The sequence below is a fragment of the Dermacentor albipictus genome, chromosome 2, assembly GCF_038994185.2.
Source record: "Dermacentor albipictus isolate Rhodes 1998 colony chromosome 2, USDA_Dalb.pri_finalv2, whole genome shotgun sequence".
In the NCBI taxonomy this organism is placed as follows: domain Eukaryota; kingdom Metazoa; phylum Arthropoda; class Arachnida; order Ixodida; family Ixodidae; genus Dermacentor; species Dermacentor albipictus.
Genome location: NC_091822.1, coordinates 58,151,500 through 58,166,656, shown reverse-complemented (window position 1 = coordinate 58,166,656; position 15,157 = coordinate 58,151,500). Strand labels below are relative to the sequence as shown.

Sequence of the window (15,157 nt, the reverse complement as noted above, 5' to 3'; positions counted from 1 at the left end):
AGATGAACGAGACCGAGAAAAGAAGGTGTTGGTAATCCCAGACGGCCTTAATGGGTTGAGAGTTCTCCCTTTCGGCATCTGTTAAGCTCCAGCCATTTTTCACAGGATCACGGATACCGTTCTCGCCGGCTTGAAGTGACAAAGCTGCCTTGTGTACCTTGATGACGTAGCCATCTTTTTTGATACCGTCGAAAATCATTTAAATAACCGTAGAACAATTCTGGAAGCCACTCACTCAGCGGAGCTTACGCTGAAACTCCAGCATGCCATTTCGGCTAAGAAGAGCTCAAGTTCCTTGGACATGTCGTGAGTACAGATTGAATTCGCCCGACCCAGACAAGACTACAACTGCCGCCGCTTTTCCTGTTCCGTCAGAGAAAAGAGAAATGCGACATTTCCTTGGCTTTTGCGCTTACTGTCGTCAATTTATTCCGAACTACCCCAAGGTAGCCGAACAACACGCGTGACTGACCCGAGAAGATGTACCTTTTGCCGGGACCCCGCAGCAAGGGACAGCTTTCGCAGAGCTAAGCCAGCGCACGCAGGCAGCACATTTTCTTGCCCAGTTTGATGAGGAAGTAATTACAGAGCTCTGCATAGACGCTAGCGACGTCGGACTTGGGGCTCGCTTTGTACAACGACACGGCCGTATTTAGCACGTCATAGCTTACGTCAGTCGTTCGCTCTCTCGACTCTACACCAACTAGTGTACTTTAGAGAAGAAATGCCTCGCAGTTTATTTATTTATTTATATAATAAAGGAAAATAAGACATCCTCCCATTCGTAGCACTTGCCACAAAGGAAAGCCATACGGGTTCCTCGAAAGAAAAGCCTCAGACTTGAAGAAAAATTCGTCGTGGTCCGGCACTCGAACCTGGGACCACCGCCTTTCCGGGGCAGCCACTCTACCATCTGAGCTAACCAGGCAGCTAGCAGATGGCATGGCGAAGTCGAATTTGTCGACAACACACGAAGCAAAGTCAGTGTTTGACGTAGTAATTTATGCATTCATTTATTTATTTGTTTATTTATTTATTAGTTTAGTTATTTCAACATGCTGGAGCCGCGAATTGCTATTGCAGGACCGGGGAAATACAGTACACGAAAAAGCATAAAAAGAGCACTGAACGTCAATGATTAGTAATATACAATATAAATTCAGCGAGTTGTAAAGATCTCGCGTTACCAGGCAGAGCAATCCACAGTTATATAGAAAGGGCAAAAAAACTGTATTTAAACGCATAGTATGATGGTAAAAAGTGGACATATTTGTGGGCGATTACAAAATTCAGGCCTTACATCTACGGCCGTCCAATCAAAGCGGTGAGTGATCACCACTCCCTGTACAGGGTGGAAAATTTGAGAGATCTGTCTGGCTCGCCTGCGCGGTGGAGTTTGTGCTTGAAGGAGCCTGATATCCCAATTATATGCAGGTCTGGGTGTAAACACAAAGACGCTGACGCGCTTTCCCGCACGCCTGTGGGACACCCTGCTCTGATCTCTGAGGATCACGATGGTGTCCTCGGGGCTTTTACTGAATCTGACTTCAAGTCAAATACCGAGCAGACAAAGGATTATGGCGTGTTATCGACTACCTGCAGGAGCGAAATTTTCAACCTCCTCAGCTCGCGAAATATTCACCTTTACTCTCAGAAGGGGCATCCTGTAGAAGAAAAATGCCCGTGGCCGCGACAAAGCTTTTCTCTTCGTTTGGCCTACGGACATACGTGATAGCATCTTTCTTGGGTGCCACGACGGAGCCACGTCTCCACAATTGAGCTACTCGCGGACTCTAGCTCGAGTGCACCAGCAGTACTGCTGGCCACGACTTTCGTCTAGCCTACACCACTATGTGAAAGGCTGCTGCGAGTGTGAGCGCCGCAAGGCAACACCTGTACAACTTGCGGACCTACTTCAACCAATTTCACCACCTGGGACTTTCACCACCTGGGACACCTGGGACCACCTTTCACCACTCTACCTCGTGAGGATGGACCTTATCGGACCCTTCCCTTTGTCTTCCACTGGAAATAAATGGATGATTGTTGCAATGCATTTATCATTATCATCATGAGCCCATTTTATGTCTACTGCAGGGCGAAGGCCTCTCCCTGCGATCTCCAATTACCGCTGTCCTGCGCCAACCAATTCCAACTAGCTCCCTCGAATTGGTAATTTCATCGCCACAACTAGTCCTCTGCCGTCCTCGACTGTGCTTCTTTTCTCTTGGTACGCAATCTGTAACCATAAAGGTCCAGCGGTTACCTAACCTGCGCATTACATGACCTGCTCAGCTACATTTTTTCTCCTAATATCAATCAGAGTATCGGCTATACCCGTTTGCTGTCTGGTCCAAACCGCTCTCGTTCTGTCTCCTACCATTAGGCCTAGCATTCTTCGCTCCGTCGCTCTTTGCGCTGTCCTTAACTTGTTCTCAATCTTCTTTGTCCGTCTCCAAGTCTCTTCTCCATATTACCTGACTCGTTATGCCGAGACAAAGGCACTGTCCCACGGCTTCGGCTTCCGAAGTCGCGAAGTTCTTCGTACACCACATCCTCCATCGGCATGGCGCTCCACCGTACAGGAATGATGGAGGACATTTTCAAAGTTAGCTGCGCGAGTCATCGAAAAATAACAGCCAACCATGCACAACCGAATGTACTGATGGAGGGGTCAAACAAGACCATAGTGGACATGCGGTCACTGTACATGGATGTGAAGAACAAAACTCCGGGTTAGATTCTTCTGTACATCACTTTTGCCTACAATACGGCAATACAAGTAGCAGGGGACAACGCGATTTTTCATTTTTATTCTTTTCTGCGGACGCAGCGTGCAAACTATGCTTGGCGCTATGCTTCAGGGCGACATAAGCGATGAACTTTCTCCAGTCGCCGAGCGATACATAGGTGCACGCACCCACGCGCACAAACACATAAAGTGAGGCCACTGAAAGATACGTTAAGAAATGATGCGCCTGTATTGAAGCCCCATTTCTTGATGTTAACAAAATATTCTGGGATCAATATTTCGTCTTTTTATGCATTCCCTATTCATCCTTGCTTTTTTAGGTCGTCTATTTCTTGAAGTTTGACATCATTAATTGACATCACTTTTTCCATCTTTTTCAGCACAATATCATCCATCATAAATTCACTTGCGGCCGTAACATATGTGGAGTTTGTCGCACTTTTCGCAAAACCATCACCGAAAGGTTCACTTCTTCTGACCAAACTTTTAGGTAAGAACGTTGCGACTGACTTTTTTTTCTTCCAGATTTATACTTATTCACCACACGTGTGATTTGTGAGAAATAGTGTCAGTGCTTCATGTTCGGCACTAGATTGGTAACAGAAAACTTTTCATGGCCTACCTGCAACGACTTCTTGCGATACAAGTCGTTCATTATATGATTTGTTTTTGCATACGGACACTATTGGGTTAATGTTGACGCATTGTTCAATATTTTCGCCTATGGTTTAGTACTCGTACAATAATGTAAGTCATTGTAATCCATAAAAAAGAGGAAACGCAAGCTATTTCACACTCATCTCCTTGTTCTGCAGCTTTCGCCTCTGGAATAATCATGAGCCTTTATGCGATTGTTATACCGTACTTGGGGTCGACTGGCCGGGTAAGTGGTCGAATGAAGCTTTTCTTTATAGATCTATGACGTCCTAGTATAAACGCAAGTAAAAGATAAGAAGTATCAATTTTAAGGATTTTGTTGTTTCGAGAAATCCAACTTTTCGTTGAGATATACAATATCAATGCTCAAACTGAATAATAATTCTTTCTAACATTCTACTCACAAAGTCTATAAGAATATCTCAAACTATATTACTTGCGTAACGAAGAAGGGCAACACGAAGACGGAAGATGCTAGATTTGGAAGATATTAGGTTTCGACTCGGCTTAGCTATTCGTGGTTTCGCACCAGCATCTGCTAGTCCACTACGATAAAAGTGTCTACATTTGCATATCACACTTGTATGAAAGATAACACGACAGTCATAATATTTGAGTCAACTGTATATTGTTGTATGTACTACGTCACTATTTTGTTCCAGTGCAATAGGAATAGTTTTCATAGCAATTATCAACGCGCTTTCTTTTTTGAAACATCTCAGCTGACACTTACACAACAGTATTAATAAATATCGTTTTAAACACGTACACCTCAAGTAAGTAGCACTAGATTCAGCAGTATTTGGACGTGTAGCGTCCATTCTAATGTACTGTCTCGTCGTAGTGCCGGTTAAGAACACAATAGCACAACTGTGAATTACGAAAGTACCTGCCGTGGTTGCTTAGTAGCCATGGTGTTGTACTGCTAAGCACGAGGCCGCGGGATCAAATCCTAGCCACGGAGGCGACATTTCGATGGGGGCGAAACGCGAAGAGCCCCGTGTACTTTGATTTATGTGCACGTTAAGGAACCTCAGGTGGTCCGAATTTCTGGAGTCCCCACTACGGCGTGCCTCATAATCAGAAAGTGGTTTTGGTACGGAAAACCCCCTAATTCTATGATGAATTACGAAACAAACTATTTAATGGGTGATCCTGTACCCATAAGAGCAAGTGACGCTCAAAGCAGAACGACAGCGGCGAGTGCAATCGGTGATCTATACATGACTCGCCGAAGGTTCAAGCGTAATCTCTGGTGCCCGCGTGCCTTCCACAAATTATTACTCAATTCGCATCGCTCCTACAATGAGGTTACATGAGATTCGGTGACAACAGACAAAGGATAGAGCCTTCAATAGCATTCGAGGAACTTCGGATCCAAGGCACACCTTGCTCCGAGCGATGACGTTTAGCATCTTTTATTAGGTAAAAAGTTCAGGGGAGAGAAATAATTAGGTACAAGTGTCAATGCCTCCCACTTAAAAAACATCGTTCCGATGCGGAAACAAATATGAAAGCGAAAAACAAAAATACGCATATCAAAGAAGAAGAATGCAACAACAAACCAACAAAGAAGCAATTTCCCGAAGTTTGTCAGCGGGCGTAGACAGTTTTAAGGCACACACACAATGTGGACGACTGCAGGCCATGTGCAGCGCCGCTGTTGTTGCGAAATGCCGACTGGTACGACCTCATAGCCATAGTGCGCCAATACGTAGGGCGATACCGTGGGGTCCACAAACGCGTCCCAGATGTTTCTCACGGAGTCCTTGTTGGCGTATGGGAGTCCAAACACAAACACGGTCTCCGAGCTGGTGTGTTAGCGTTGTCGAAGATTGTACTGCCGGCTGTCCGTCGTTCGCTGCTTATTCATGCAATGGCGGGTGAGTTCTGCTTTTTCGGAGCGCTGCAAATGGGCAGCGACGTCGGGAATCTCTTCATCATTAACGTGTGGCAGCATCGAGTCAAGGTTCGCCGTCGAGTTCTATCCTTAAAGCAGCTTCAATGGCGTGGTCTGCGTTGTTGCTTGCACTGCGGTGTTTTAAGGGCACGTTATGTCGAGAAGGACCGCATCCTAGGTATATTGTTCGAAGTCGACGTACATAAAATCGTGTCGGTGAGAGTCTTTTTAGGTGCTCGGTAAGGCCATTCGTTTGTAGGGGGTAGCGGTTTACCTGCGGTGACCTGTCTGGCTGTATTGTAGGATATCTTCAGTAAACTACGCCGTAGAAACAGTTCCGCTCCTGGTGATTAGCACTTCTTGGTCACGATGTCATAACAAGATGTTCTCGACGAAGAATTACGGCACTTTCGTAGCGGTACCTTTTGGTAGAGCTTTAGTTTCCGTGTGCCAGGCCTAATTATCGAATTAAGCGGAATGAAAAGATCACAGTTCCGCAAGGAGAGGCGAAGCACCGTTTGCGATAGCAAATTAGGTAGGTGCACGAAGTAAAGATAGTAGTTTCATCGGCCATATTAACATTTAAACATTCGCTTACTAAATAAATCATCAATGACAGGATGTGTAAGCTTGATTTAACGAGGAAGTAGAAAGAGACACACACACAGAGACAGCGCCGTCTGTGTGTGTATGCTTCCTTCTACATCTTTGTTCAGTCACGCTTACACATTCTGTCGCAAATTGAAACCATCTAGTGCGTCAACGTATTTTAACTAAGCTAACCAGCACGGTGTTACGCGTGCACAGGTAAACATGAACACACCTCGCTCGATGACAGCGAAAGCTGTCTATGAAAACGCTGGAGTTAAAAATCGCGTTAGCAGCCGCGAGCCTATTGACCTCCGTGCATCTGTCGCTTCAACGCCAGCGAAACGTTGAAAGCAGAGTGCATACGAAGCTACCGGCACTACGCGCACTCTGCAAACATCGCAGATTGCTTTGAAGGTGAAGCCAGCGCGGGCGCCCCCTTTGGCCACGTCTCAGATCACTTTCAAGACACGAGCACCGGCAATGCGTACCTACGGTATCCTCCAAAGGCCTCTACTACGGCTGCCGCGATTCGCGTGAACAACGCCGTCGGAGGCGCCGCGGTTGTTTCCCCTCTGTATGGAGCGGTGGGCGAGGAGGACATCGATGCACCCTAGCAGCCGCCGGAGAAGAACGCCCTTCCTCCCTCCGCTGGAGGGAGGAAGGACCTTCTCCCGCCCTCTTTCCGCCGCTGGAGAGGGCAGGCATATGGGCCGCGTTCCTCGCTCGCGCACGCGAGATTTAACCACTACGTCGACGGCAGAAATGCGCTTGGTGTATCCATATTATTGCTGTCGCAATAAAATTATCTGACTGTCTTGAAGCGACAGCAAACTACCATACACTTGTTCTGTCCAGCTAGGTGCATTTGTATGTCTTTAAAATGTGGATAGAACTACGTGGCACACCCTGTATATAGGTAGGGTTCTTCGAAAGGACAGAGATCGTAAGTGGAGTGGGTGAGGCAGTGGTATAGAATTGAAAAGAAGGGTGTACTATTGAACGTTGGGGGGGGGATGCGAGGTAGCATGGTGTGTCAACCGGTTGTCGTGTCGCTGCAGGCTCCTTTTGTTGTGGAAGGGGCCTGATCGGCGGGTGTTGGGACGTGCGGAGGTGATTATCTGTTGCACTGGACGTCATCCAACTTTTATCTCTCGGCAAAAGGGAATAAAAGAAGCGGCAGAATTGGTACTCGTTAAAAAAATATCAAAATGAAATAAAGCTAGAAATAAAAGCACAAAATAGGTAGCAAGAACAGAAAACAAATCACTAAGTAACCGACTAAAATATAACTAAGTGTTCTTGCCTATTACTTCAAATTTAGCATAGCGAATAGACTCTTGAGCTCCCTTTGCAACGGTTATGCGTATTAGTTGCAATGTCATTAACTACGAATGAGGTATGCTTCGTTGTATTTTCCTTCTCGCGCAGAACGGCATCGTGAATGTAGGATGTAGAGTTTAGGCTCATCAGAGTTATGACCTGCTTGGTTGAAATACTCGGCGACAGCTTTGGGAAGCTCATTGGCTGTGTCCGGACGATGTCCGTTTATCTTGACGTTGCATAGATTGTTCCGTTTTACCGATGTATTGTTTCTTGCAGAAGGAACATTCAACTATACATATTACAAAAGAGATTTATTGAGGTTCGTAACGACAGCCGGTTCAAGGATTTACCAAACACAGTCCCCTAACCCGAGCCTCTGCCGCGCGCTTGATGCTGCTGACTGCGCTCACGTTCGTTATATTCCTTGCAATGGCCCCGCGGAAAAAGCGAGCGAACCTGCCGACCTAGTTTTCTGGAAGGACGGTAGAATAGTGGCATGGCTTGAGACGCTGTTCGTGAACGACTTCGCGGTTACAACGCCGCATGGCAGATGGCGGCGTTAGCGACTCAACCAGGAAATTAACGGGTGATGTTCTCTCGCGAACACGGTTTGGCCCATCGTACTTCGGGAGGAGTTTTGAAGCAAGCCGAGGCGTGAGGTGTGACGCTAACAACCAGACGAGTGCGCCGGACAGAAAAGTGGGAGTCGAGTTCTGGGCGTCGTCAACGGCCTTTTGGAGGCTCTGGTCAGTTGAGGTGAATCGGCGGACCAGCTGGCGACATTCTTCGGCGTGTCTCGCGGCTTCCGAGATCAGCAGGCAACCGGATGGTCCGGCCGGTAGGGCAGAATGGTTGCGATTGTGTGCGAAGGATGACGGCCGTAAAAAAGGTAAAAGGGTGAGAACCCGGTTGTGGCCTGGGTCGAAGTGTTGTAGGCGTCAGTGGTAAACGGAAGAACAAGGTCCCAATTAAAGTAAGCAGGTGACACATACATGGCAAGCATGTCACGAAGAGTTCGATTAGAGCGTTCCGTGGTACCGTTAGTCTGTGGGTGATAAGTAGTGCATTTACGATGAACAATAGCGCATTCAGCAAGCAGTTGTTCGATGACTTCAGATAACAAGTCATGGCCTCTATAGCTCAAAAGTTCGCGTGGACCTCCATGACAAAGGAGAAAACGGCGCAGTATGAAATTCGCTGCCTCCTACGATGTATCATTTGGTACAGCACCAGTCTCCGCATAACGTGTTAAGTGGTCTACCGCAACGATTATCCGCCTGTTGCTGGTAGGAGCCAACTTAAGTTACCCGTAGAGATATATGCCCACGCGATCAAAGGGTTGGGATCGGTATTGTAAAGGCTGGAGTTCGCGGAGTTGCGCTGCTGTGGCGCTTTCGGCTTTGGTACTCGTGACAAGAGTGGACGAAGTTTTGAACGAAATTGTACATTCGGCGCAGTACTAGCAGTTGTGAAGTCTTTCGTAGGTCTTGAAGGCTCCCGCGTGGCGACATTGAGGGTCGACGTGGAACGAGGACCAGAGCTCTGATCGCAAGATTCTCGGAATGACGAGTAACCAGGTGCGTCCCCCTGGGGGGGCATAGTTGCGCTGATACAGCAGCTGGTCTCGAATCGCAAAATGAGGAACTTGGCGCTGATGTGTTCGTGACGCTGGAACTTTCGACGTATCCGATTGAAGGTCTAACAGAAATGCAGTCCAGGGATCAATACACTGTGCGGGAGCGATAGTGTTAAAGTCCAGAGTGGAGAATGCGCACTCCCAGGAGGAGTCGTGATTGGCTTTCTGCGGAAGCGGTGATCGGGATCAGCGCGTCAGCATCGGAGTGTTTCGCCCGGAACGGTAAACAAGGCATATGTCATATTCTTGAATTTGCAATGCCCAGCGGCCAAGGCGGCCCGATGGGTCTTTAAAGCGTCGACAGCCAACATATGGTGCGAGGCGGTAGGTCACTACGTCAAAATATCGGCCGCATAAATATGGGCAAAACTTGCCAAGAGCCCACAATGGCCAAACACTCTTTTTCTGTTACGTTGCAATCGGACTCCGCCTTGGGTAACGTGCGACTCGCCTATGCGACGATGTATTCAGTGTGGCCTGGTTGACGCCGCGTCAACACAGCGCCAAGGCCTACACCGCTTGCATCGGTATAAGAAGAAGAAGAAGTATTTTAATGATTGGAAAATGTAGAGAGGTCGGCCGGATAATGCAGCATCTGGCCTACTACTCTACGTAAGGGAAGGGGAAGAGGGGAAGAAAAATGGCTGTGGCTTAGCTAAGGTTAAGCCCAGGATGCGAAGCATACTAGCCTTTATTTTATTGCGACAGCGTTAAGGAGCTCATGTCGCAGAAAAGCTGGTGTCGTCGGTGTCGTCGGCGTTGGCCGTGAGCGATAAATCCCAGCAGGCACTTCATGAATAAAAAACAACTTGCAAGATGGGCTGGGTAGGAATCGAACCAGGGTCTCCGGAGTGTGAGACAGAGACGTTACCACTGTGCCACGAGTTTTTTTTTATTTATTACCTTTCTCAAGAATGAAACAAAGCGATACGATCACAAATCCACACTACATAAGGTAATTAAAAACGCTTGGCCGCTTTGGGTAAGCGTGGGTATTTAAAACCGCTTCAGGTTTACAAGAGCATCTCGATGCTTCAAAGCGGTACAAAAGCGCCTCTAGTGAACGCGGTGTTGCCTTAGTAACGAGCTGTTTCTAAGGCTTAGGCGTGCGTCGCTTGCTCAGGCGCACATTTCGTTGTCGCGCCGAATGCTGCGTTGCTCGACGCTCACCGCGTCCGATGCGGGCCGCGTAGTCGCTGCGCCGTAGCCCATTGTCATACACCCCTTGGCCGGTCGACGGGAACGCTGTCGCGTTCCAGTCTTGAAGGCGAAGCTTAAGCGTCCTCTTTGCAGCTGTTATGACGTCATATGGTAGCTACGCGGCCGCGCGCGGCGCAGCAAGGAAGATCGTGGTTGTGCGGCTAGTATGCTTCGCATAAAAAAGATTTTGGTTGGCGCTTGAGGATAAAAAATTGGAGGACGCTAAAGCTTCGACTTCAAGAGTGGAACGCGATAGCATTATCGCAACCGGCTCGCACCGCCCACTCATTCGCTCGGCTTGCTCTTGAGTCACACAAAGACATAACGATCTACGCGAGCCAAACGTCGTGATCGGCACGGACACACAGGCCGCGACGCGGCATGAAGGCGGACGCCATCATGAGGCTGATGCCTCGATGGGATCGCCCTCTATCTCACTTGGGAGCACCACGCAGACGCATGGCTCCTCGCCAGCAGCACGGCGCACATCGCAGGGGACGCCTTCCCACCAGACGCGTTACGGCGCAGCGATCCGTGAGAGGCGTCCTGCATCGTACGATGCATCTAGGAATCGCGCCGTGAGCAGAAAGAGGAGCCGCGTTGCCTAAACACGAGGGTTCGAGTGACGCACGCTGGAAGTTGGAAGCGGAGAGAGCGAGAAAACTTGTTAAACGCAAGGGTGATCGGGCATCCTCGAACCGGTCCTCGCACGGCCCCAAATGCGCTCAAAAGAGAGGAAGGGGAGAAGTGGGCGAGTAGCGCGCCACGTGTCGGGGCAGTGCCTTACATTGCGAGGAGTGGGTTTTCTGTCTTTGCCGCAAGATGGCTCTGCGCGTGCGCTAAGCGCTGAAGAATTGTAGCGGAAATTTTCTTCGCTACTCTTTTAACGGCGGCTGCTGTAATTTACGTGCTCATAATTACCGATATGCACTACAGTATAACTTTCCACGGCATGTTTCTAAGGCAACACCACATTCACTAGAGGCACCTTTGTCCCGCTTTGAACCATTCAACTCATGGCTGAGTGGTAGCGTCTCCGTCTCAAACACCGGAGACCCTGTTTCGATTCCCATGCAGCCCATCTTGTAAGTTTTTGTAAGATATTTTTCGCTCACGTCCAACGCCAACGACGACAATGGTTTTTCTGCGACGCCAGCTGCTTAACGCTGTCGTGTTAAAATAGCCAAGAATGGGTGGCGTCCTGAGAAGATAACGCAATGTTTTGAAGGCGTCGTCGAACTATGGAGACCATGACGAGATATGTCTAGCGCCACCAAGGAGCTGCGTGAGAGGCGATATAATTGACGCAAAGTTTAGAACGAATCGCAGGAAGTAAGAGCAGAAGCCGATCCAACTGCTTAGCTCTATCACAGTGGCAGGTTGTGGGAATGCGGTAACAGCACGTAGCGTCTCGGGATCCGGGCGAATGCCCTCATTTGACACGACATGGCCTAAAATTGCGAGCTGACGAACAGCAAATCGACACATCTTCAGGTTAAGTTGCAACCCGGTGTTGGTCAAGCAAGTGAGTACGTGATGGAGGCGGAGCAAGTACGTTGCGAAATGAGGGGAGAACACCACAATGTCGTCAAGGTAGCAAAGACATATTTTCCATTTGAGGCAGCGCAGAAGAGTATCAATCATTCTTTCAAACGCAGCAGGTGCGTTGCAAAGTCCTAAAGCAAGACGGCGAATTCATACAATCTGTCAGGTGTGACAAAGGCGGTTTTCGGGCGGTCGGCCTCTGCCATCGGAACCTGGCAGTAGCCTGACCGCTAATCCAGCGAAGAAAAGAACTCGGCTCCCTGCGAACAGTCCAAAGCATCATCGATGCGTGGTAATGGGTAGAGGTCCTTCAGCGTGATCTTGTTCAACCGTCTCAAATCAACACAGAAGCAGATGGAACGGCCTTTCTTTGTGACGAGTACCACTGGAGATGCCCATGGACTCTGTGAAGCTTGAATGACGCCTCGTCGGAGCATGTCATCGACCTGGTCATCAATGACGCGACGTTCCGTAGCGGACACGTGATATGGTTTTTGTCGCAGCGGTGAGTGAGAGCCAGTGTCGATGTGATGCTCGACTGCTGATGCACAGCCAAGGGATGTTTGCGTAACGTCGAAAGAGCGGCGGAAGTGCTGAAGGATAGCGAGAAGTTGAGATAGCTGCGAACGTGTCAGATCTTCCGCGATGACTGGGCTTAATATACCAGTCGATGTTGAGTTGGGGATCGAGAGGGCACTCAGTTCATGGACGGCAGAAGAACGGACTTCGTCGAGGAGGGAGACAACTTGTGTTGAATCGACCGACTCGACGTAACCAAGGCATTCGCGGCAGAGTAGTAATAGTGGCGATGAAAGATGATTGTAAATGGGCATCGTGCTGACACCGGCAAAATGATGACAGGACATGAAGAAGACCGTCCCGCCGCATATCATACTACACAATGCTGGTACGAATCCTGAAGAGCACTGGCGAATACAGATGTGTTCGTTCACGATAATTTTAGCCGCAGGATGAGCATCAATCCAGGCCACGTCTCTAAGGTGGGAAAGTTCAATCTCAGCCCGAGCGCAATAGATCATGGCATTGCGGCGTGTATCGTGTAGTGAGTATCGTGCACTCAATCGTGTATAAAACGTCCCGTATGGTCACACGGGCTGTACAAGCAGCGGTAGGGCGAATGGGTTCAGCACTCGCTATTCGAAGCGACAATCAAGACGGAGATGTCACTTTACGGAGCGTGCGGCAGAACTTCGCATCCATAACTTGAATAGGGGAGCCGGTAACGACGAGGGTGACTGTAGCGACTTCTTCGATAAAGCTATCAATGACCTTTGAAGGTAAAGAAGGAGGACTTGTGGCATATCGACACTTGCGCAGCTTTTGCCTCGGGAACTGCGTTGTCAATTTTCCCTCTTCGTTGGAGACGGGTCGTCGACGCACAGGGGAAAGCGATCGGCGACATGGGAAGAGTGACCGGAGGCGTTCGAAGCGAGGACATCGATCAGTCTGGGAGCGAGATGTTGATGGGTCGAAGGGTTCGTAAGGTGCATTTGGATGAGGCGGCACATAGGACGCTCGTCGATCGTAATCGAACGTCTGCGATCGGCAGCGGCAGTACCTTGCGACATGGCCTGGATGCCAAAATGTAAAGCATATAGGACCATTGTTAGGCGTACGCCACGGGTTAGCGACGGCAGTGGAGGCCCAGAAGACGGGAGGGGGAGGGTGGTGCACAGGCTACGTGAAGCGACGTACTGACAAATTGCGAGGGGCCATTGCAACAACCGTAGCATAAGTGACCGGTGTAGCAACGGTATCCTGCTGGTGAACAGCCGGCAGCGCTTCCGCAACCTCTTCATGGATCACGTTACGCAGATGACACGGAAAAGTGCTGGCAGACTCCTGAGTGACGGACACTAGAGATGGCTGTCGTGTGACTTCTTCGCGGACGAAAGAGTGAGAGAGAGAGAAGGGAAGAAGGAAGAAATCCTTGATTTGGGTTTTCAGGGAGGCTTGCGGTGGTCAGGCTACACAGTGATGCCGCACTTGGCGTGGGATGTCCTCTTATCAGAGCTCCCTGCTTACGTAATTCATTATAGCTCTGGCACAAGCTCATAATGTCGGCTACTGGGCGCGGGTCCTTGGCCAGAAGCATCTGGAACGCTTCATCATCGATTCCGTTCATGACGTGGCTGATCTTTCCCGCTTCCGTCATGGCAGCGTCCCCGCGCCTGCACAAATCGAGAACGTCTTCTATATAGCTGGTGAATATCTCACTCGTGCCCTGTGCGCGTGCACGCAAACGCTGCTTCGCTCGGAGTTTTCTAACGGCGGGCCGGTAAAATACTTCTCTAATTGACGTCTTGAACGCTGACCGCGTTCGCATATCCCCCCTCATGTTTTCTGAACCAGACTGGCCACGCCCGCGAAGTAGTCTGTCCGAGTCATTCCATTTCTTGTGAACGCTCACCAGTTCATATCACGACAGCCACTCTGGAACGTCGTTGTCACCGGTTCCACTGATGATGGGAGGTTCCTGCTGTAAAATGGTGCCAGCGCAAGGGACGGGTGGCGATTGAAGAGCCTGCTGGTCGGCGTCCGGCATGACAGAGTGTAGCGTCCGAGAATGGAGTTCCAGGATGGTAGAGTGGAACGTTACCTCGCACGGCTCCACCACTTTATAAAAATATTTATTGAAGTTCGTAATGGCAGCCGGTTCTAGAACACACCGAGCACAGTGCCCTAGCTCAAGCCTCTGCCGCGCCTCTGCGCTCACGTTGGTTGTCTTCCTTACACTATATATATATATATATATATATATATATATATATATATATATATATATATATATATATATATAGTGTTACGCGCGGAAAAACACAGGTGAAAGAGGCTATATACAGGGTATTTACACTGGAGAGAGCCCCACTTCGTCGTCGTTCTCGCGGCGGCTCGTCTCTTGAGCATCGCTTGATGACACCGTAATACTACCCCCCGGCGGCAAAAGCGCCGTCACGGTGTTGTTAAATATCCAAGGCGCGTGGAGAGTTGTAGGGCTTGAGTCGGGCGACGTGGACACTGTCATTGGTTGTCACAGCGGAGGACGTAGTGGGCGAGGCTAGAGCGATTTCGTAGATGACATCGGTTACTTGGTGAAGCACGCGATATGGGCCTGGGTACCAGGAAAGCAGTTTTTCTCAAAGGCCAACTTTACGCGATGGTGACCAAAAAAACACGAGGGTGCCGGGCACAAAATGGACATCACGGTGACTGAGGTCGTAGCGTTGCTTTTATTTGCCGTGAGAGACTTGCAGACGAGTGCCCACCAATTGGCGAGCATGGTCAGCATGGGCGATAGCATCACTGGCATACGCGCTAGTTGAAGCTGTGGTGGACGGAAGCGCAGTGTCCAGTGGTAGCGTCGGTTCACGGCCATAAAAGAGGTAAAAAGGTGAAAAGTCATAAGTTTCGAGACGGGAAGAGTTATACGCAAATGTAATGTAAGGTAGAGCCTGGTCCCAGTCACGGTAGTCGTCTGAAACGTACTTAGATAGCATGTCTGTAAGGGTGCGGTTCAAACGCTCAGTGAGGC

The 15,157-nt window shown here is 49.2% G+C and overlaps 1 protein-coding gene across 3 annotated transcripts in view; it reads left to right on the top strand.

Moving 5' to 3' along the window:
- Positions 1 to 15,157, top strand: part of LOC135901889 (putative sodium-dependent multivitamin transporter) — a 92,568-nt gene that overhangs the window by 33,409 nt on the left and 44,002 nt on the right. For all 3 annotated transcript variants that reach the window (XM_065431718.2, XM_065431717.2, XM_065431716.2), the window contains exons 5-6: positions 3,133 to 3,242; positions 3,568 to 3,635. In XM_065431718.2, coding sequence (XP_065287790.1) covers positions 3,133 to 3,242; positions 3,568 to 3,635 — 178 coding nt within the window. The remainder of the gene's footprint in view (positions 1 to 3,132; positions 3,243 to 3,567; positions 3,636 to 15,157) is intronic.